The 21,324-nt window shown below is 38.4% G+C and overlaps 1 protein-coding gene across 1 annotated transcript in view; it reads left to right on the forward strand.

Annotated features, from left to right (window-relative positions):
• Positions 1-21,324, forward strand: part of SYNE2 (spectrin repeat containing nuclear envelope protein 2) — a 267,176-nt gene that overhangs the window by 25,972 nt on the left and 219,880 nt on the right. Inside the window, 5 exon segments of the mRNA XM_002914161.4 lie at positions 2,933-3,114; positions 4,806-5,002; positions 10,325-10,425; positions 12,162-12,263; positions 14,586-14,723. Of these exon segments, the coding sequence (XP_002914207.2) occupies positions 2,933-3,114; positions 4,806-5,002; positions 10,325-10,425; positions 12,162-12,263; positions 14,586-14,723 (720 nt within the window).

A 21,324-nucleotide genomic window follows, 5' to 3' on the forward strand; every position in this document is an offset into this window, starting at 1 on the left:
CCGTAGAGTCTTCTGTCAGACTCACTTAACGTCATCTATGAGTTTCAACTTGTTGAAGCCTGCATCTGTAGGTCTTTTTTTAAGTATAGTTGACACGCAATTAGATACATTAATTTCAGGTGTACAACTTAGTGATTTGACACGTTTATACATTATGTTCTATACGCCACAAGTGTAGCTGCTATCTGTCCTGCTACATCGCTAGTACAATGTCATTGACTGGATTTCTTTCTTTCTCTTTGTTGTGTATGAATATACCATTGCATGAATATGCCAGAGTTTATTTACCACTCTACTGTTTTTTTTTTTTTTAAAGATTTTATTTATTTATTTGACAGAGATAGAGACAGCCAGTGATAGAGGGAACACAAGCAAGGAGAGTGGGAGAGTAAGAAGCAGGCTCATAGCAGAGGAGCCTGATGTGGGGCTCGATCCCATAACGCCGGGATCACGCCCTGAGCCGAAGGCAGACGCTTAACCGCTGTGCCACCCAGGCGCCCCTACCACTCTACTGTTGATGGACATTTCTTTTGTTGCCAGTTTTCAGCTGTTAGGAATAAAGCTGCTAGGCACATTCTTGTGTGTGCCCTTTGGTGGTGGTACAAGCCCTCATGTCTCTTGTGTACATATCTAGGAGTGGAATTGCTGGATTATAAGGCATGTGATGTTCAGCTTTGGCAGGAAGTGCCAGCTAGTTTTTCAAAATGGTGGTTCTGATTTACACTGTTACTGGAATTTGTGAATTCCTTGGTCCAATCCTCGCTAATACTTGACATTAAAATTTTTTTTATTTTAGCTATGCTTTGTGCTTAATGATTTATAGAAGTTTTAAAATATATTCTGGATACAAGTCCTTTGTCAAGTATATATAAATTGCACATATCTTCTCTGATTCTATAGCTTGCCTTTTTAATCTTTTAATGAATAGACATTCATGATTTTAATGCAGTTCAGATTTATCAACTTCCTTTTCTGGTGGCTAGTACTTTTTATGTCCTGTAAAGAAATCTTTGTCAACAGCATGGAGATATTCTCTTATGCTATTTTCTTGAATAGTTCTGTCCAAATAGGACTTTCTGCACTGGTGGAAGAGTTCTGTAGCTGCACTGTACAAGACAGTAGCCACTAGTCGCTTGTGGCTATTGAACACTTGAAATGTGGCTAGTATGACTGAGGAACTAAATTTTAAATTTTATTTCATTAATTTAAATAGCCACATGTAGCTAGTGACTATTATATTGGACAGCACAGTTCTAAAAGCTTCACTGTTTCACATTTTACATTTAGAACTACAATCTTTTGAGAATGAATTTTTTGGATTATGTTATGTTAAAGCAATCAAGATTTTTTTTTTCCATATGGCTATCTGGTTGACTCAATGCCATGTATTGAAAAGAGCACCATTTTCCTAGTGTACTATACAGTGTCAGTTAATAAAAAATCAAGTAACCATATATGTGTGGCTCCATCGTTCTGTCAATTCTGTTCCATTATTTACCTTGGCACCAGTACTATACTGTGTCAGTTTCTATAGTTATATAGAAAGTCTCGATACCTGATAGTGTCCAACTTGTTCTTTAGGATTCTCTTGTTTATTCTTTGCTCTTTGCATTCTCATATAATTTTTTTAATTGAGATGTAGTTGACATATACCATTGTGTAAGTTTAAGGTATACAGCATGTTGACTTGATATTCATATAAATTTTATAAGTAACTTGTTAATTTGCATGCACACAATCTGTTGGAATTTTAACGAGGATTGCATTGAATGTATAATTTGGAAAAAGTTGGCATCTTTAAAATATTGCATTATTTAATCCATGAATACAATATTTTTTTATTGCTCTGTTCAAAATATTTTATTTTCATGATGATTTCTTATTTGGGTTCTATAACATTGTATTGTTTAATATCCAAATATTTGGGGATTTTGTTTGTTATATCTTTGTTACTGACTTCTAGCTTACTTTGAGTGTGGTCAGAGAAGAGCATCTGAATGGATTCAGTTCTTCAGACTGCTGAAGCTTGCTTTATGACTCAGCACATCAGTTTCAGTAACTATTTTATATGGATTTGAAAAGAATGTTGGTGCTGCCATTTTAGGTACAAGGCGTATGCCAATCAGACCAAGTTTGTTAATTGTGTTGGTCACATCTATCACTGGTTGTCTGGTGGATCTATTAATTATTAAGAAGTGTACTTTTCTCAATAATACTTGCTACTGTGTTTGTAGATTGACCTTTTAAAGTTTCTCATAGGTATTATTTTACTGCCTTCCAAAAAATCGGAACCAACTTCTGTGCTTACCAGCAATATGTAAAAATCCACTTTCTCATACTCTTACTAGAGGATACCATTACTTGATGTTAACTTTAAAAAAATTTTTTGCCTGCGTTATAAGTGAAGAAACTGCCCTCTTGCTGTATGCATTCAGCTTTCTTAAATGACGAATGAGGTTATTTTCCACGTACTTAATGGCAATTTGTTTTTCTTTCTTGGAACTTAGTTCTCATGTATTTGACTGTTTTTTCTTATGTGTATTTGTTTCTTAATGGTTTATTATCAAGGATGCATTTTAAGTGACCCAGTCTCCTGGAAGACACTCTAGACTAGGATCTCAAATGAGTTCAATTCAGTTTAGAGCGACAGGGGCTGAGCAGCAGCCAAGTGCTCTGTAAGCAGTGAAGGGGACGAATGGACACTTGCCCTCAAGGCGGAACGCAGTGCCTGAGTAAGGGCAAGGCGTGACCCAAGTCCACTGAAAGAGAGCCTAAGTGTAGCCCGAGATGACAAGTGCTAGTGCTTATTTCACCATGAGTAACCTCTCACTGTTAACTGGATACTTTTTAGGTCTTGTTTTGGCTGAAGGTTTTGCCTCAGTATTGCTAACTAATGGTTTATACGTGTTGACTATGATTCTGTCTTCCTTAGATTGAGGAGCTTGCCCGGACTCTTTCTTGCAATTACAATCAGCCTTCGCCCGACAGTGTGAGTGTGGCTGACTCATCTCCGACCTCAAGTCCTCCAGCTAAGAAGTGCTCCAGAGCCCAAGAAAGATGGCAGATGTCTGCAAAGAAGGCTCTTCTCCTGTGGGCTCAGGAGCAGTGTGCCCCGTAAGTAGTTTGCTGTGACCACAGGAGACAAACAGGGCAGCTCGACCCACCAGCACAGTGTTACTGACTCCAGGTCTGAAACTCAGGCCAACTGGGTGTAATGCCCCCTGGAACACTTTTCTCTCCTGAAAGGCAAATGCTTACCAACCTCCTTCCTCTCAGGGTAACTCCCCTCACCCCCACCCCTGTGTTTAGGTGGACTGTTACTGTGTAGAAATAAAGTGGTCTTTAAGTATCTTTTTCTTTAGGCACAATTGCTCTATGTGTCTGGGAGGTGGATTTAAATCACGAACATTTTACCACAGTAGGAGCTCTTTAAAAGTCAGGACTCCCATCTTTATTGTCTGTGTATCCCCAGAACCTAGCGTAATGTGAGTTCATGGTAGGTGTTCCATTAATATGTGTTGAATGAATGAATGAACAAATGAAGGAATAAATAATCAACACATAAAATTGTCTCTTGGAGCTGTATATGACTACATTAAGAGATCACAGTTCCCTTTGTTTAGAAATTTGTAGCTCAATTGGGGAACAGAAGCTAGAAAAATAGGAGTTTTTTAAAAGAGTGGGGATGATGAAAGGAAGGTAGTGCTCAGAAATTCTGTTTTACAAGAAAAAGGGTTTTTTTGCTCTAGGGAGACATTTACTCTTTGATTTTAACCACCTGCTGGGATGGGATTTTTAGGAAAAATAAGGAGTTAGATGCAGGAGAACTTACCATGAGATGAGCTGTGGAGTTCAAAAGGCATTCTTTAGCACACTGTAGCATTGTCTGGGTAAATAGAGGCTTAAGTATGTCACTGAGACCTCTTCTTACATGGTGGGCTTCTGAGGAACTTCTTCCCAGTGCGAGACTAGGATGCTGATTTCTGCCGTCAGCCTTACCTTTCTTTAGTTGTCATTCATCCTTTGCATTTTTCGAGGGACAAAAAAACCATACATATCTCAGGAGGTTTTAAGTATATCAAATGAACTTTTTCTTGAATCTTTGAGAGACAATTTTATTTTACTTCAGTTTTCTAAGTTTCTTAATCCAAAATATAGCATGTGTGAAAAGCCTTATCCTATCAGACTTGTTTCATTTATCTGTAAATAAGTTTCAAACCATTTCAGAGGTCAAATATTTTAGCAGTTGACCTTTTCTCCATGTCTTTCCTTGCTTTTCAACTATGAGCTACGCTAAACTTATCGAGATGTAGTAAATCATTCTTAAGTAATTCATCAGGAGTTTATCCTTGTTTTGGCCATCACTGGTGGTATTAGGTAACTTTTATTTCAGTATTCTGTGATTCTCTGGAACTCACCTGAGTTCTAGACTATAATAGTAAGACCACGTTGGAAGAAATACGTTGCATTTTCTTATTTCTGAAGGGAATGAATTGGGCCCCTGTTTGAAACTTCTAAATGAGCTTAGATCCCAACACTCTGGAGCCCTAACCCACCCTTGCAGCCCAGGTGGTGCTGATGCTGCTGGTCCCGGGGCCACACTTTGAGAACCAGTGTTCTGTGGTATCAAACTTGGCATTTTACTTTATTCTGACTACCAGATTAAAATAAAATATTTTCCTAGAAGGATGTATATGATTTATTTGATTCCCTGAAATTTGTTTCAATTACTATTGAATGTAGCAGATGTGCTTTGATAAATTCTTTTAAAGAGTATTTATCATGTTTTTGTCCTGTTGTGATAGGTGTGAGTCCATCAGTGTGACAGATTTTAAGTCAAGCTGGAGAAATGGGATGGCTTTTTTGGCTGTCATTCATGCCTTGCAACCAGACCTAATTGACATGAAGAGTGTGAAGCGCAGGTCCAACAAAGACAATCTGGAAGAGGCCTTCAGAATTGCAGAACAAGAATTTAAAATCCCCAGATTGCTAGAACCAGAAGGTAAAGAAACTTCTCTCTTTTCAAAACAATGTCCAGTGTGAAGTTGGCTTGAAAATGGTATCTATATCTAAATGAACAAAATGACATTATATTTTAGTCCAGAGGGGTTGAACTTAAGCTCTGTTAAATTTCACGAAATTAAGAATTCCTACCGATTTGCTGACCTCTGTAATTGCAGGGATGATGTGACAGCTGAAGGCGAAGGGTGCTGTTATTGGAAATAATTTGAGTCTTCGTCTTCATTTTCTCGTGTCGTGTTCTATATTGTGTTCCTTTGATTCTGTTACTCTGTTCTAAAATCTCTCGAGGAAATCCGTTCTTTGAGTGAACGTATTCCCCCCTCCATTCCTTCTCCTTCAGTGAAGCTGAACTTCCATGAGGACAGAAACTGCCTTTTCTGTTTCTCCCTCTATGGCTGGCTCCGCTTTGCCATGATTGCGCTCAGTTCATCGTGCTGGATTGTAAACAACGACAGCAGAATCCTAAATAGTGGTTATATTCGAAGAGATAATTATGTTAATCATAAAATTAAGATTAAAGTGATTTACTTCTTTGGAAAAGCACTTTACTTTGGATTGGATTGATTGTTTCTTAATTTTCCAAAGCTTATTAAAAATCCTAGGAAGGTCACAAAAGAGGTATGTAGGATTAGTGAAGATTATAATGAACTAATAGGTTAAGAGATACAAATTCTAGCCTCAGCTCTATAACCAGGGGTGTGTAGGTGAACATGTGACTAGCTCTCTGAAATGATGTGTGTGTGTACGAGCGGGCGTGTATACGTATACAGGTCTGTTGCAAATAGTACTAACATAAAGCACGTGCAGTACGTTGTTTCAATAATAATAAAATATAGGTTACACTTTATTTTCAATTCCGTATAGCCCCGAATTGCTTTTGTTGATTTTTGCCAAACTCCTGCATCCTTCTGCAGCCAACTTATGGTTGTAGCTGCTGGGCATGTATAGTGCTGACGTGAATTAGTGGATAATTTCCGTTATGTTCACAAGTAAGTATGACAGCAGAGAAGTCTGTCACAACTTTATTTGTTCTTCAACAATGTGAATGACTTTTTTTGCTGAATCTAGTCCTGGAAGAATATTTCCTCAATTTTTTTGCACTATGTGCAACTTAACAGCTCTAAACAGGACATACTCTTAAGTTTAACCTGCATTATTCACATTTTCTCCATCTCTTTCTTCATAATCAACAAAACAAGAAATCAAGCCCTCATTTGCTGATATGTGTGTGTGTGTGTGTGTGTGTGTGTGTGTGTGTGTGTGTGTGGTTTGAACACTACCACCATGGCCGATTCCAATGAGAAGTCAATGAACGCGGAGTAGGAAGAGATGTGCAACCCTAACACACCATTATGTATTCTATTTTTCTCTCATACAGGTACAGTAGAGGTGAATAGGTAATGGTAAAATGTAGCAAAATAGTTGAGAAGTGGTGAGTTTTGATTATCACCTTTATTTTTATATATATGCATTTTTAATATTTTATCTATTTATTTGAGAGAGAGAAACAGAGAGTGACAGAGATAATGAGAGAGGGCATGAGCTGAGCAGGGAGCCCAACATGGGGCTCCATCCCAGGACCCTGGGATCATGACCTGAGCTGAAGGCAGACGCTTAACCGTCTGAGCCACCCAGGTGCCCCTAATACACTTTTTTGACTGTGTGTTTATACAATTTAATTTTTAATGCTGGCTTGTTTAACAACCAGCTTATAAAAGTGCCGAAAATCCAATGATCGGCTCTCTCAAGCTGAGCCATCTGGCTCCAACATACCACTATGTGATTGGGGCTTTGTCACCTAACTTTTTTGGTTTTATACAGCTTTATTGTGTTGTAATTCACGTATCAGACAATTTACCCATTTAAGTGTACAATTCAATAGTTTTTTAGTATATCGGTGAGATTTTGCAGCCATCATCATAATCAATTTTAGAACCTTTTCATCATTCCAAAAATAAAGCCCATCCCATTAGCAATCCATCCTTATTTCTCCCCACCTCTCCCAGCCTCTAAGACACACACTCAGAGCCCTTGCAACCACTAATTCTTTCTCTTGCTGTAGATTTGCCAAGTCTGGACATTTCACATAAACGTAGTCTTTTGTGACTGGCTTCTTTACCTTAGCATAATCTTTTCAAAGCTTATCCGGGCAGCAGCTTTTATCAGGACTTCATTCTTTGTGTTTTTAGAAGACCTTATGCTTTAGAGCAGTTTTAGGCTTACAGAAAAACTGGGAAGAAGATCGAGTAAGTTTCTGTGAGGTTTTCCCTATTGTTGACATATTAGTGCGTTACATTTGTTATCATTAATGAACCAAAACTGAAATATTTCTTTATTTATTCACAGTTCTTTAGTCTCCCTGATGCTGTTTTTCTTTTCAGAATTCCATTCAGGATTCTACCTTACATTTAGTTTTCACGTCTTTTTTGGCTGCTGTGACTGTGACAGTTTCTTAGAGAATTTTGTTTTGGTGCTCTGACAGTTTTGAGGATTACCTGTCATGTATATTACAGAGGACCCCTTTACTGGAATTTGTGTTATGTCTTTTCTCATATTAGACTGGGGTTATGGGTTCTTCGGAGGAAGACCACAGAGTAGTAAAGTGCCATTCTTAGCACATTGCATCAGGGGACCATGCTGTCAACATTATGCCACTGGTGATGTTAACCTTGATCACCTGGCTGAGCTAGTGTTTGTCGAGTTTCTGCCTTGTGGAGCTATTTTTTGTTTTCCTCTTCCTGTGTTGTCCTGTTTGGAGGAAGGTCACTCTGCATAGCCCACACCTAGGAGCCTTATGCTCACTGTCCTCGAGGGCAGGCTATCTACATAAATTATTTACAATTCTTTTGCAGGAGCTATGTCTCTTCTCTCCTGCATTTATTCATTTATCCAACCATTGATTTATATCAGTATGGGCTTTTGGACATTTTATTTTATACTTTGGGTTGTAATCTAATATTACTTTGTTTTATTTCTCAAATTAAAAATGATTTAAGCTCAAAGTTTTTTAGCCCCTGGAGCTCTTTCATGTAGCTCCTGTGCTCCTTTGACATATCCCCATCCATGTGGTGTTTCTTTGTTGTTTTTGAGCACATCCTTATTTTCTGGCATTACAGGATGTACCCAGCTCACCTTTACATTTCCTCCCCCAGGCCTGGAATCAGCCCCCTCTCCACCTAGCGCTGGCGGGAGAATGGCATTAGAGGCTAAGGTCTGGGAGATAACTGTGCTTGTGGCTGTTGGTTCTTAGCCTTTTTGGATCTCAGTTGAATTAGGAGATGTTTCTAAGTCAAGAGTTAGCCTCATGATTCCAAATTTTTATATATTAGGTTTGTCATTATGTTAGTTTCAGGTGGCTTGATATTAATTCTTCTTGTTAACTTTTCTCTCCTTGTTTTTTCTTCCTTCCCTTTTCTTCCTTTCTTTGTCTTCTCTCTTTCCTTTTTGGCTTTCATTATCTTTTTTCCTTTGTTTTTCCTCATGTTTTGTTCTATCCCCTTTTCTGATTACTGGGTTTTTTGTTCTTTGTTTTTTTAGTACTTTGTCACTTTGTGATTCTCTAAATCTTTATCAGTGTAAAATATCTTCTCTAGTTCAGTATGTGAAAATAATTAGGCAAATAATGTAATAGTATAAAAAAGGCAAATTTCCGCTGTATAAATGATTGTCCATAATTCATTTTAAATGTCGTAGATAATAGCTTGAAATGTGAAATACATCATGATTATTTATGCAAACCAAATGCTATTGTCATATTTGAATAAGAGAATTATCTTTTGACAATTTTATTAAAACATTTAATCACAATGCATAGCTTCATATACAATTAAGTTTTTAACAAGAGACATCTAGTTTAGCCAGTCTAATTATTTTATGTATCTCTTAATATACTTTTTTTGTCTACTTAACACTTTTTTTTTAATCCTTAAGAATAACTTAGTTCGTAGGGATGCTTCCTTTATTGAAACTGCACCCCTACCTTTTTATTGGTAGCTTTTGTATGTTTACCGTCTTGAATTTCATTATTTGGATATAGATTAGATTCGTGTTTTCCCTCAGCCTATTTAGAACAGTCGTTGGGCCCAGTAGACACATTTGCTAAAGCATGCGTAGGGTGTTGTATTTGTTTGTGGTTTTTCTCCTAACAGTAAGCTCCTTGAGGGCAGGTAATATCTTAAGTCCTCTAGCATCTACGCAAGTGTCTAGCATCCCCTTGTCGAATGAATAAAGTGCTGAAACGTGTGGCCCCTAAGGGCAAGAACTCAGCCTCACCTATCTTGCTTGTGACCTGCATTTGTAAATATTTGATGAATTTATTTTAACTGAATACTAAATAAACACAGAAGATTTCCTTTTCAGTATCTTCCTGGTTGTTTTGGCAACATACCGAAAGACATTCCAAAATTATGTGTTCATTTTGTCTGTAGCACGTTGATCGCTTCTTTGTGATTTTGTGATCTATCTAATTTATTATGTCTGGGGAAGTTCTGCATTTAAGGAATGTATAATACTTTTACTTTGTTTAATTCATCATTTTCCAAATTTCTTTCACCATGGACCTTGTTTTTTTTTTTTTTTTAAAGATTTTATTTATTTGACAGAGATAGAGACAGCTAGCGAGAGAGGGAACACAAGCAGGGGGAGTGGGAGAGGAAGAAGCAGGCTCATAGCAGAGGAGCCTGATGTGGGGCTCGAACCCATAACGCCGGGATCACGCCCTGAGCCGAAGGCAGACGCTTAACCGCTGTGCCACCCAGGCGCCCCTCACCATGGACGTTGTTAATGCACCACAAGGAGTGGCCCACAGAAGGCTCTCAGTAAATATATTTTTTCTGAGAATGAACAAATAAAATCTTGTGGATGTCTTGAGTAAGTCTGCCGTACAACTGATGCTTTTGGGAATGCTTGCTGAGACCAGTGTGACAGGAATGGATTCCAGTTGCGGTGTGTTCCTACCGTCTGCACTCCTGGAGGAGTCTCTGGAAGGAGGAAGGAGGAATTGAATTAACCAATTAATCCTTTCCACCCTCCCTGACTACTTATGCTCTTATACAGACAGCATGCAAGGTGGGCATTGAGGCTGTGCGTGTAGTACTGGCAAGATTCAACTCAGCTCTGTTTGACTCGGGATCTGAGCTCTGAGCACCGCACAGACTTGGAGTAAGGGCGGCCGACCAGAGATTGTGCGGCCGGTTAACTACTTTGGTTCATTTCCAGGCTGTCTTACGGCATAGCCTGTTCTTGTGTGGTCATTACAGTACATCACATCTAGAGCTGATTGATAGTGTGGCATCTCTTACAGACGTGGATGTTGTCAATCCCGACGAAAAGTCAATCATGACCTATGTAGCACAATTTCTACAATATTCGAAGGATGCAGCTGAGGCTAGAGATAAAGCTCAGGTATGTCCTTATAAGTATGACTCAAGTGCGTTTTTGTTGTACCCTACTGATGGCTTAATTTCTAAAATTGAGGTATAATTTGCATAAAGAACTTAAATGTGCAGTTCTTTGAGTTTTGACAAATGCATGCACCCATGTAAACCATGCAGCAGTCATTATGTAACACATTTCTGTTTCCCAGAATGTTCCACTGTGCCTCTTTCCTGTCTTACCCCCCACCCTGGGCAACCAGCATTCTAATTTCTTTCACTGTGGATTAGTTTTGCCTGTTTTTAAAAAACTTTTAAGTTAAAAGCGATAATTAAACTTTGCTAAACTATCTAAAATAATGTTTACATAGGTACTACGTAAAAGTGACAAAGAGACAAATTAAGTTTAGCAGGCTTTTGAAAAATTCTAGAGCTATCTAATTTTTGTCTATTTTAATTTTAACAGCTTTTTTTGAGACACAATTCACATGCCATAAAATTAAACCTTTTAAAGTTTACAATTCAGTGGGTTTGGTGTATTTACATAGTTGTAAAACCATCACCACAATCTAATTTTAGCATATACCCATTTTACCTGTTCTTGACAACTGGGATTGTATGATTTATAAAAAATGCAAGCGGTGTGCCCTACTCTACATCGTTGTTTGTTGAGGTACTCTTGAATCACTGTCAGACGGCCATTTAATTATTCAGTTTTTTCATTTGATTCTCGGTCAGGTACATAAAATATTGTGGGTGCAAATTTCACAAAAGTCGCTGAGCGGCAAACACGTATTCTGCTGCTGTGGAGATAAATGAGTGCTGTGAATTTACTAAGGTGTTTTTGAATATTATTTTAATATATATTTGAACTACTTCCTCCGACATGTTTACGTGCAGTCATACTGTCGCATTTTATGTGACAAATTTAGGCCTATGTTTTTCCAACTGTTACGTTTGAGGCACCACGCCAGATTGTTGCTGACTCTGGAACAGAGACTCAAGCTGGGACGCAGGCGTGTAATTCAGTTCACTTATTTCTGACCTGCTGGGGAGCTACTCTTTTCTAATTAATTTTCTTATTAAAAAATAAAATGAAAAATTCAACTGTCCATGAAATCAGATGCAAAAATATATAGAAAACACTCCTGCTTAATAGAAAGAGAAGAGTAAATGAAGGTTAAAGGAGAATGGAAATAAGATGTAACGTCTTTGGCTTCATCCTCTGGCAGTAAATTTTGCTTTCAAATGTAAGCAAGCAAGAATCTAAGAAAAAATAATTGTTGCTCACATCCACAGGATAGCCGAACCAAAACCCTCAGTAGCGTTATTTTGAGGGTCTTTAAAATGCTGAAGATATTTTTGCTGTCGGTGTATTTGGGTGTGAATAGCTCTTGAATTAACCAGTTAATCAATTAACATTGGTATTTAGATGTATCGGAAAGCAGTATTCTGAAATGCCTATAAATGAGTAATTTAGAATAATATTCTCTAAAATTGAGGAATATTCGAAATGGATAAGCAAAAAAAAAAGGGTCTTGCTTGCTCTGTCTCTTTAGCACATATGTTCAGGTGCTAGTTTCAATCCATTTTAAAATTTAAGGTGTTATGTGAACAAACAAAATTCCTTTTTGGTGCCATGAGTCATTGGTGTGTAATGATTGCATTATTTCACTGATGTTTGAAGTTGTTAATTTTATTGTTTTAAAAAAAAAAGCTCCAAGTCTATGTAGGGTAGTTTTAAATGTGTGTATGTGTGAATTTTAGGGAAAGATAAAAGATGCTGTGGTCTGGTTAACTCTGCAAGAGCAAAAACTCCGGGAAGTGCTAAAGGATTCAGAAAATGAGACCTACTCTAAAAAGTATGAAGTAAGTATGACTTCAAGCAGCAGTTTATTTGTAGCTTCCTATTAGAAAGGAGTAGAATGTTTTTGGAAAAAATATCTTTCAGGGTAATTATTTAAATGCTAAACGAACCCCAAGTTGTAGCATCGAGTTCTAGGACAGTGCTTCTCAGATTCTGACGTGCACGTGAATGACCTGGGCAATCTTGTTGAAGTGCAGATTCTAATTCAGTAGTTCTGGGGTGGGGCCTGAGACTCTGCATTTCCAGCAAGCCGCCCAGGGGTGCTGATGCCTGGTCCTCCGGGCACTTCGAAAAGTAAGTGCGGCACACTGGTCAGGGGCCCCATCACCAGTGTTTGTGAATCCCGTGTTACCGGAATAGAGCCATGCCCACCCAGGTATTGTTTGTGGCTGCTTTCCCAGAGTTAAGGAGGGACAACAGACACCATGTGGCCCTCAGACCTGGGACATTTACTATCTTCCCTCTTACAGTAAAAGTGTTCCAGTCCCCAGTCTAGAGCAGAATGAATATTGAATGAAAGAAAGGTCAGGAAATCAGAAATGAAGGCAACCCCAAATTATACCAAGATAGGGCCTTCATCAAGGTGTCCTTGGAGGAAAAATGACACCTGTTATTGTCACCACATTTGAACATTCGCTTTGTACCAGGCGCCTTGCCGACAAGCATTTTACCTGTCACAGCATCTTAGTGTGCTGTTGCTCTTCCAGTTTCCCAGACGAAGACAAGACTTGAGGCACCAAGTGCCGTGTCTGAGGTCACATAGCTCCGGAGAGGTGGAGGCGGGGTTGGAGTGCGGTCTGGCTCTCTTTATGTCCTGGCGCTTCTCCGGGTTAGGCGGTTATTCCGGTACCGTCTTGAAAGAGACTCACAGGAGCCGGGGGAGGGTTCTTCTGCCCGCTCCTCAGACCCCGCCGTCCCTGCAAGTCTGCTCGCCACCAGCCTTCCGTCCTGAAGAAAGCGGACATACTCTCCTGTGCCTGCGCAGCACTTAGCACCTCCAGGCTCTGTTCCCCGATCCGTGGCATTGGATGAATCCAGCGTTTCCGGCACAGTCAGCGGATTGTGGGACCTGCTGGCAACAGCATCCTTTTTGGTTTAGAGGCATCAGGGAAGAAAGGGTTACGGACATTCTCATCTCCCTTCCGTCTGAAGCGCATCGGCTTTTGTACTTCTTCCATCTTTGTTCTGGCCTGGTGTGGGCTTTTTAAAAAAGATTTCATTTATTTATTTGACAGAGTGAGAGAGACAGCAAGAGAGGGAACACAAGCAAGGGGAGTGGGAGAGGGAGAAGCAGGCTCCCTGCTGACTGCAGAGCCCGACGTAGGGCTCAGTCCCACAACCCTGGAATCATGACCTGAGGTGAAGGCAGGTGCTTAACCGATGGAGCCACCCAGGCGCCCTTGGCCTGATGGTTTTTTTTTACTGACAAGATCCTAAGCGCCCACTAGAAGTGCTTTGCGCTCACATCCGTCCTTGATTTAGTAACATACCACAGGTTCAAGTTTCTGAAATAAAAGGCTTTGTGATGTGATTAATGATCAGAAAGAATTGCAATAATTATCCCTTGGTTTGCTCGTAAAACTTAATCTTTTAAAACATTTTTATTTATTTATTTATTTTTAAAAGTAACTCTACTCCAAACATGGGCTTCGAACTCATAACCCCAAGATCAAGAGTTGTGTGCTCTCCCAACTGAGCCAGGCACCCCAGCTCATAAAATTTCACTTGAAATGCTGCCAATTATTATAATGTTTGAAATAGTATTTGTGGAATTGATGACTCTTAAACACGAATATTTCACACAAATACGAACCAAGGAAAGCTTTATTTATTAAATATTTTGAGGGCAGGGGCAAAGTATTTTCTAAGGTCTATATAAAATGACTTGGGAAGAACTGGTCCAAGTATGATTAATCATGGACACATTTACATGTGATCACTGCCGCCATATAGTTCTCACTTCCACTCATTCTTATTTTGTCGTGAATACATATTTGGGGAGGACAAACAGACTCACAGTTTCCATGTGGCATCATGAGTTGTCCTGTTGAGCTGGGTGACCTTGCCACTCTCTTTCAGTAGAAATCCAACAGTACTGACTCGAGGAGCACGTTGTGACCTGTTGTTCCTGTGATGGCACTTGCATCGTCAGGGTGCGCTGACGAAAGATACCAGAGCAGTGAGAGGATCCTGAAGTCAGGGAATTTTACCTTTATCTGTGTAAAAATTTAAACATAACCCACAGCTAGAGACCTTAAAATAGTGGATTACATTTCAGAAAGTGATCTAAAATTTCTGTCTTTGAAATATTCCTCTGATTGTAGAGTCTGCTGTCCTTTTTGGAGTCATTCAATGAAGAAAAAAAGCCCTTTTTGGACATCCTGCCGATCAGAAGGAATCTGGATGAGCTGAATGAAGACCAGTTACAGTTGAGAGAAGCCTGGGACGGCCTCATCTACCAGGTAGCTGGGTTACATTGATTGGAAGAACATTTTCATGAGGCAGCTTTATTTGTTGGAGGACTACTTGAGACTTCCACAAGGAATTCTGTAAAAGAGTAGATGCTACATTAGAAATTTGGGAGAGTGTTCTTTTATTTTCTCCATGGCCTCATTTGGGCAGTGATTGATATTTAATAGGAATTTATAACATTCTGCTTACAGAAACTGTTTCTCCAATGTTTCTATATTTACCAACAATGATTGGGTTGCCACAGATTATCCATATTCTGACTGACCTGCAGCCTCATCTCCCCATGGACCAGTGTCATGTGTCAGTATTAATAGATGCTTGAAGGGGGTTAGGGACAAGCCTAGAGAGAATGTGTGAAGATGAATGTGTGTGTGCGTCTGAATATATCTGTATGATTTCAGTTGTTTGCAGTTTATTGGGATTTGTGTTATGACCCAGGATGTAGTGCTTTTTTTTTTAAGATTTTATATATTTATTGGAGAAAGAGACAGACATAATGAAAGAGAGCAGGAGCAGGGAGGAGAAGGAGAAGCAGGCACCCCACTGAACAGGGAGCCCCACGTGGGGTTTGATCCTAGGACCCTGGGATCACGACCTGAGCTGAAAGCAAACGCCCAGCCCACTGAGCCACCCAGGTGCCTTTGATACAGCATTCAACAGATTATCAGTTGAGATAAGGTGGTTGATGGTGTCAGATTATCTGTGTCTTGATGGACATTTTGCTTAGTTGTTCTATCAATTGCCGAGAGAGGGCTACTAAAATCCATAGAATCATTCCTTTGATGCTGTCGGATTTTGCTTCATGTATTTTAAAACTTTGTTATTAGTTGTGTACATTTATGATCGTTATGTCTCCCTGATGAATAACACTTTTATTACTATGAAATATTCTTGTTTATCTTTGGTAATACTGGGTTTTGTTTTTTTTTTTTGATGTCTATTTAATTTGATATCATTCCAGTCTTATGCTGGCTGTGTGACACATCTTTTTCCTTCATTTACTTTCAATCTATTTGAGTCTTTATATTTAAAGTGGATCTCTGATAGACAGCATATGGTTGGATCTTGCTTTCTCATCCATTATGATAATCTATACTTTTTAGTTGGAGAGCTTACTCAGTTAATATTTAATGGAATTATTGATATGGTTCAATTTAGGTATACCATTTTACTCTTTTTTTACTGCTTATTCCCTGTTTTTTTTATCTCTATTCTTTTCCTGCCTTGCTTTAGATTATGTTAATATTTTTAGAATTTCATTTTAATTTATCTATCGGCTTTTTGGCTCTAGTCCCTTATATCAGATTTCTAGTGGGATCACAATATACATTTAAAAATTTTTATAGTCTACGGGACACCTGGGTGGCTCAGTCGGTTAAGCATCTGCCTTCAGCTCAGGTCATAATATCAGGGTCCTGGGATCGAGCCCCATATCGGGCTCCCTGCTCAGTGAGGAGTCTGCTCCCTCTCCTTCTTTGCTCCTCCCTTAAATAAATAAGTAAAATCTTTAAAAAAATTTTTTTACAATCTACTTATACAGCTTTTAAGTTATCATACTTTTAATGTAGATTTCTTGCAATTAAATTGTTCATTTATTTGTCATTATTTAAGCTATAGTTGCTTTATGTGTTTAAAGCACAAACATATGGTTTAAAGTCCCCAAGACCATGTTCTAAATCTTTGCTGAAAATAGTCATACATTTTAAAGAAATTAAGGAAGAAAAAGTCTTTTATATTTATCTAGATATTTATCATTTCCAATGTTCTTCATTCCTTTCTAGAGGTTTGAGTTGCCATCTGAACTCATTTCCCTTCAGCCTGAAAAATTTTTTAAAACTTATAATACAGGTCTGGGGAAACAAATTCTCTTAGTTTTCTTTGATTTCTGAATGTCTTTGCTTTACTTATATTCTTTTTTTTAAGGTTTACTTACTTATTTTAGAGAGAGAGAGGGAGAGAGAGAGCATGCAGGGTGAGGGGCAGAAGGAAATGGAGAGAATCTCAGGCAGCCTCTCTGCTGAGTGTGGAGGTGGGGCTTGATGTCATGATTCTGAGATCATGACCTGAGCCAAAAACAAGAGCAGATGTTAAACCCACTTAGCCACCCAGGCGCCCCACCTTCATTCTTCTTTTTTTTAAACATCTTTATTGAGGTATAATTTATATACCATACAATTAATTCATTTTAAATGGATAAATTAAATGGTTTTTGGTGAATTTACAGAGTTGCAACAGAGATTTTGTGGTCTGCAAGTCAAAAATACTCTTTGGCCCTGGAAAATTTCTTGATCTCTGCTCAAGTCTCTCGGCTGTCAGGAGCGCTAGCCTGTTTTCAGAATACATTTTTCACATCATTTGTGAAGGGTGTTGAATAGCCTGGTAGCTTGAAAGAGCCACCCTCTCCGAATACCTAATTTAGGAGAACTAGCAGAGCTCCAGAAACCTTCCCATCAAGTGGCAGGGCTCATTTGCGTCTCCAGCTCGTGTTCTTACCACAGCTTTAGAAACTGACCCTTGCAAAGGGCAGGAGCTCTGGGTTACAAGTGCTAACAAAATGGAAGGAGAGGAAGAAGATATTGTCTGTAGAGTTCATGCTGTTCCAGGCCACAAAGACCTGGCCTTATTTTATTGAGTATGATTTGGAAAAAGTGCCCACAATAATGAGGAAAACCATTAAAAAAACTATCTTGCAAGAGTAAGTTCCGCAGTTTGATAATAGCTTGAAAATCCATTCCTTAGTTGGATATACTGCAGCTCATTGTCTTGGTGTGGCAAATGAGACATATTAATTTTAAAGTCATCAGGTCTATAAAAGTCAATGCCATCTAGACAGTTTCTGATTCAGTTGCTGGAGCACACAGTTACCTCAAAGCATCACAGTAAATGGTTTCATTTTAAGCCAGCTATGCAAAATAGCAGTATTATGTTATTTTGACCTGACAAGATCAGGGCAGACCAGATACAAATTTTTATCCGAATACAAAAGTAATTTCCAAAACTAAGAAAGTATGGAGCCAGTTTTTTCTATGGTAAGTGAGAAAGAAGAGAAGTAAAAGGTAAATATTATCTTCCGTCTTTCCTCTTCTGACCGTTACATGAATAGAGTTCAGCTCCCAGGCAGAAAGCATACGTTCCGTTCCATCCAAAATGTGTACAGCTTTCTTTCAGTTGTGAAAAGATCATCAGTTGAATTAGAGCTATTGTTCTTAGCCTCTCTTTAATTCAGACATGTATCAACTTTCTGACTTATTTTACTTGAACAAATGCACAAATAACTTGGCTATAATGAAAGAACATATTAAAAATTCATAATAATGAAAATTTTTTTCCATTCTTTTCCAACTGGAGGCTTAATCGCATATACTTAATGATTTAAGATTGTAGAGTTGCCTTTTGCCATATGTTGTTGAGAAGATAAACTTGCAACTAAAGCAAAGCAAAATACTACATGATATTCCTTATATATGGAATCTTTAAAAAAAAAGTCAACTCATAGAAACAGTGAGTAGAAAAGTGGTCAGGGATGGAGGGTAGAGGGAATAGAAGTTGGTAAAAGGATACAAACTTTCAGCTGTAAGTTGGGTAAGGTCACGTGATGGCTCAACTTGATAATACTGTATTAAATCAAAATTTGCTAAGAGAGTTGAATTTAAATGTTCCCACCAAAAAAGAGAAAAATACGTGAAGTGATTGGATGTGTTAATTAACTAGGTAATGGGAATCTTTCCATAATGTATATGTGTATTAAATCACCATGATCTACACTTTAATTATCTTACAATTTTGTCAGTTATACCTCAATAAACCTATAAAAAGAGCAAAACAATGTGAAAACTATATTTAGTGCTTCTAGTTTATGAATAGTTACATTTGACTGCCTTAAAGAAACCTAGCTTTTTTCTCGTTTAACATCTTTACACTTGGGTATTTGCTCATGTTTCTTTTTGATACTTGTCTCACGTATGGTGGCACTCAGTAAATATTTTTCAATTAGTGATGAATCAGATAAGCCTATTCTTTTAAAAATGTAATTTTGCTTTTTCTTTCTTCTATTTAAAATAAATTTAACTTTAAGAATAGTGGCAATTCATTTAGTAGAATTATAATGGAAAGAGAAATACAGATTTAAAACTCATACTCTCTTTTTCTTTTTTTTTAAACTTACGCTTTCATGAGAGGAAGTCATTTGAGTGAAACACATTTTAATTTGTGCTTGATCTTGGGGTGGGTGTCTTTGGAATGAGAATGTCATAAAAACCATAATAGAACAACGTGAGTTCGGATAAAAAGCCACACTCTTTTTTAAAATTTGTATTTAAATTCGGTTAGTTAACATGTATTGTTGGTTTCAGAGGTAGAGTCAGTGATTCATCAATCTTATATAACACCCAGTGCTCGTTACATCACATGCCCTCCTTAATGTCCATCATCCAGTTACCCCATCCCCCTAAACCCGCTCTCTTCTAGCAACCCTCGGTTTGTTTCCTATGATTAAGAGTCTGCTATGGTTTGTCTCCCTCTCCGATTTCGTCTTGTTTTATTTTTTCCCTCTCTTCCCCCATGGGCCTCCGATTTCGTCTTGTTTTATTTTTTCCCTCTCTTCCCCTATGGTCCTCTGTTTTGTTTCTTAAATTCCCCATATGAGTGAGATCATATGATAATTGTCTTCATCTGATTGACGTATTTCGCTTAGTATAATACCATCTAGTTCTATCCACATTGTTGCAAATGACAAGATTTCATTTTTTTGATGGCTGAGTGGTATTCCATTATACATACCCACCCGCACACACATACATACCACATCTTCTTTATCCATTTGTCTGTCAGTGGACATCTGGACTCTTGCCATAGTTTGGCTGTTATGGACATTGCTGCTATGAACATTGGGGTGCAGGTGCCCCTTTGGATCACTACGTTTGTATCTTTTGGGTAAATACCTAGTAGTGCAATTGCTGGGTCGTAGGGTAGTTCTATTTTTAACTTTTTAAAAAAACGTTTCATGTATTTATTTGAGAGGGAGATAGCATGAGTTGGGGGGAGGGTCACAGGGACAAGCCAGACTCCCCACTGAGTGTGGGGCCCAACATGGGGCTTGCTATGGGGACCATGAGATCATGACCTGAGCCAAAGTCAGATGCTTAGCTGACTGAGCCACCCAGGTGCCCCTCTATTTTTAACTTATTGAGGGACTTCGGTACTGTTTTCCAGAGTGGCTGCACCAGTTTACGTTCCCACCAACAGTGTAAGAGGGTTCCCCTTTCTTCACGTCTTTGCCAACATCTGTTGTTTCTTGTGTTGTTAATTTTGGCCCTTCTGACTGGTGAGGTGATATCTCATTGTAGCTTTGATTTGTATTTCCTTGATGATGAGTGATGTTGAGTGTCTTTTCATGTGTTTGTTAACCATCTGAATGTGTTCTTTGGAAAATTGTCTATTCATGTCTTCTGCCCATTTTTTAACTGGATTATTGGTTTTTTGTGTGTTGAGTTTGATAAATTCTTTATATATTTTAGATACTAACCCTTTATTTGATATGTCATTTGCAGATATCTTCTCCCATTCTGAAGGTTACCTCTTAGTTTGAAGCTTTTTATCTAAATCCCATTAGTTTATTTTTCCTTTTGTTTCCCTTGCCTCAGGAATTTAGGAAACAAAACAGATGTACTTGGAGAGGGGTGGGGCAAGAGAGAGAAACAAACCAGGAAACAGACTGTTAAGAATCGAGAACAAATGGGATTGCTGGAGGGGAGGTCTGTGGGGGATGGGGTACTGGGGTGATGGGCCTTAAGGAGGGCATTTGTGATGAGCACTGGGTGTTGTATGTAAGTGATGAATCACTGAATTCTACACCTGAAGCTGATATTACACTGAATATTAGCAAACTGGAATTTAAATAAAAATTTGAAAAACAAAAAAATAGTTAAAAATTAAAAAAAAAGAAAAAAAAAAGAATTCCGGGCATCATTGTGTAATCAGTGTTCTTCCAGGGTCTTTCCTGGGCCCCTCTGTCTGGCGCTGTTACATCGCTGACCACAGTTAACTGTAGTCATCTACTTTGCTTCCCCTACTAAGGTGGTTCAGGCAAGACCTGTGTTGGGTTTTTTTTTTTTATATTTATCATATTGGCCCTCAGATGAGGATGGTTGTGTTAAACTTACTTTTCCCTTTCTGGCACATGGGTCTGGGCAGAGTCCTACTCTTACGTTTATGCACTTGTTTAATTTGTGTTTCTTTCTTTCTATACCCATGCCCTCCTTCCATTTCCCTTTCTCCTTAGGCCACTATCGTAATGTGCTTAATGTGTATCTTTTTGTTTTGTATGTTCTTGCAAAATACATATTCTATTTATATGCTCACGTATTTTTAAGTTGTGTAAATTGATGTTCTATGTTATTCTGTTTCTTAAATATTTGAGCACATATATTTAAAATGCCCCACTGTTCCCACGTGTGTACGTCTAATTTATGTCTCACTGCTGCGTGTACTCTGGGGGGTGTGACCACTACATGTCCCTTCTCCATTCCAGAAGCCTTTTATAGCTCTATCAGCTTTTAACACAACAGGTTATTAATAAATCTTTGCGGAATG

Source organism: Ailuropoda melanoleuca, chromosome 14, assembly GCF_002007445.2.
Source record: "Ailuropoda melanoleuca isolate Jingjing chromosome 14, ASM200744v2, whole genome shotgun sequence".
NCBI classification, from domain to species: domain Eukaryota; kingdom Metazoa; phylum Chordata; class Mammalia; order Carnivora; family Ursidae; genus Ailuropoda; species Ailuropoda melanoleuca.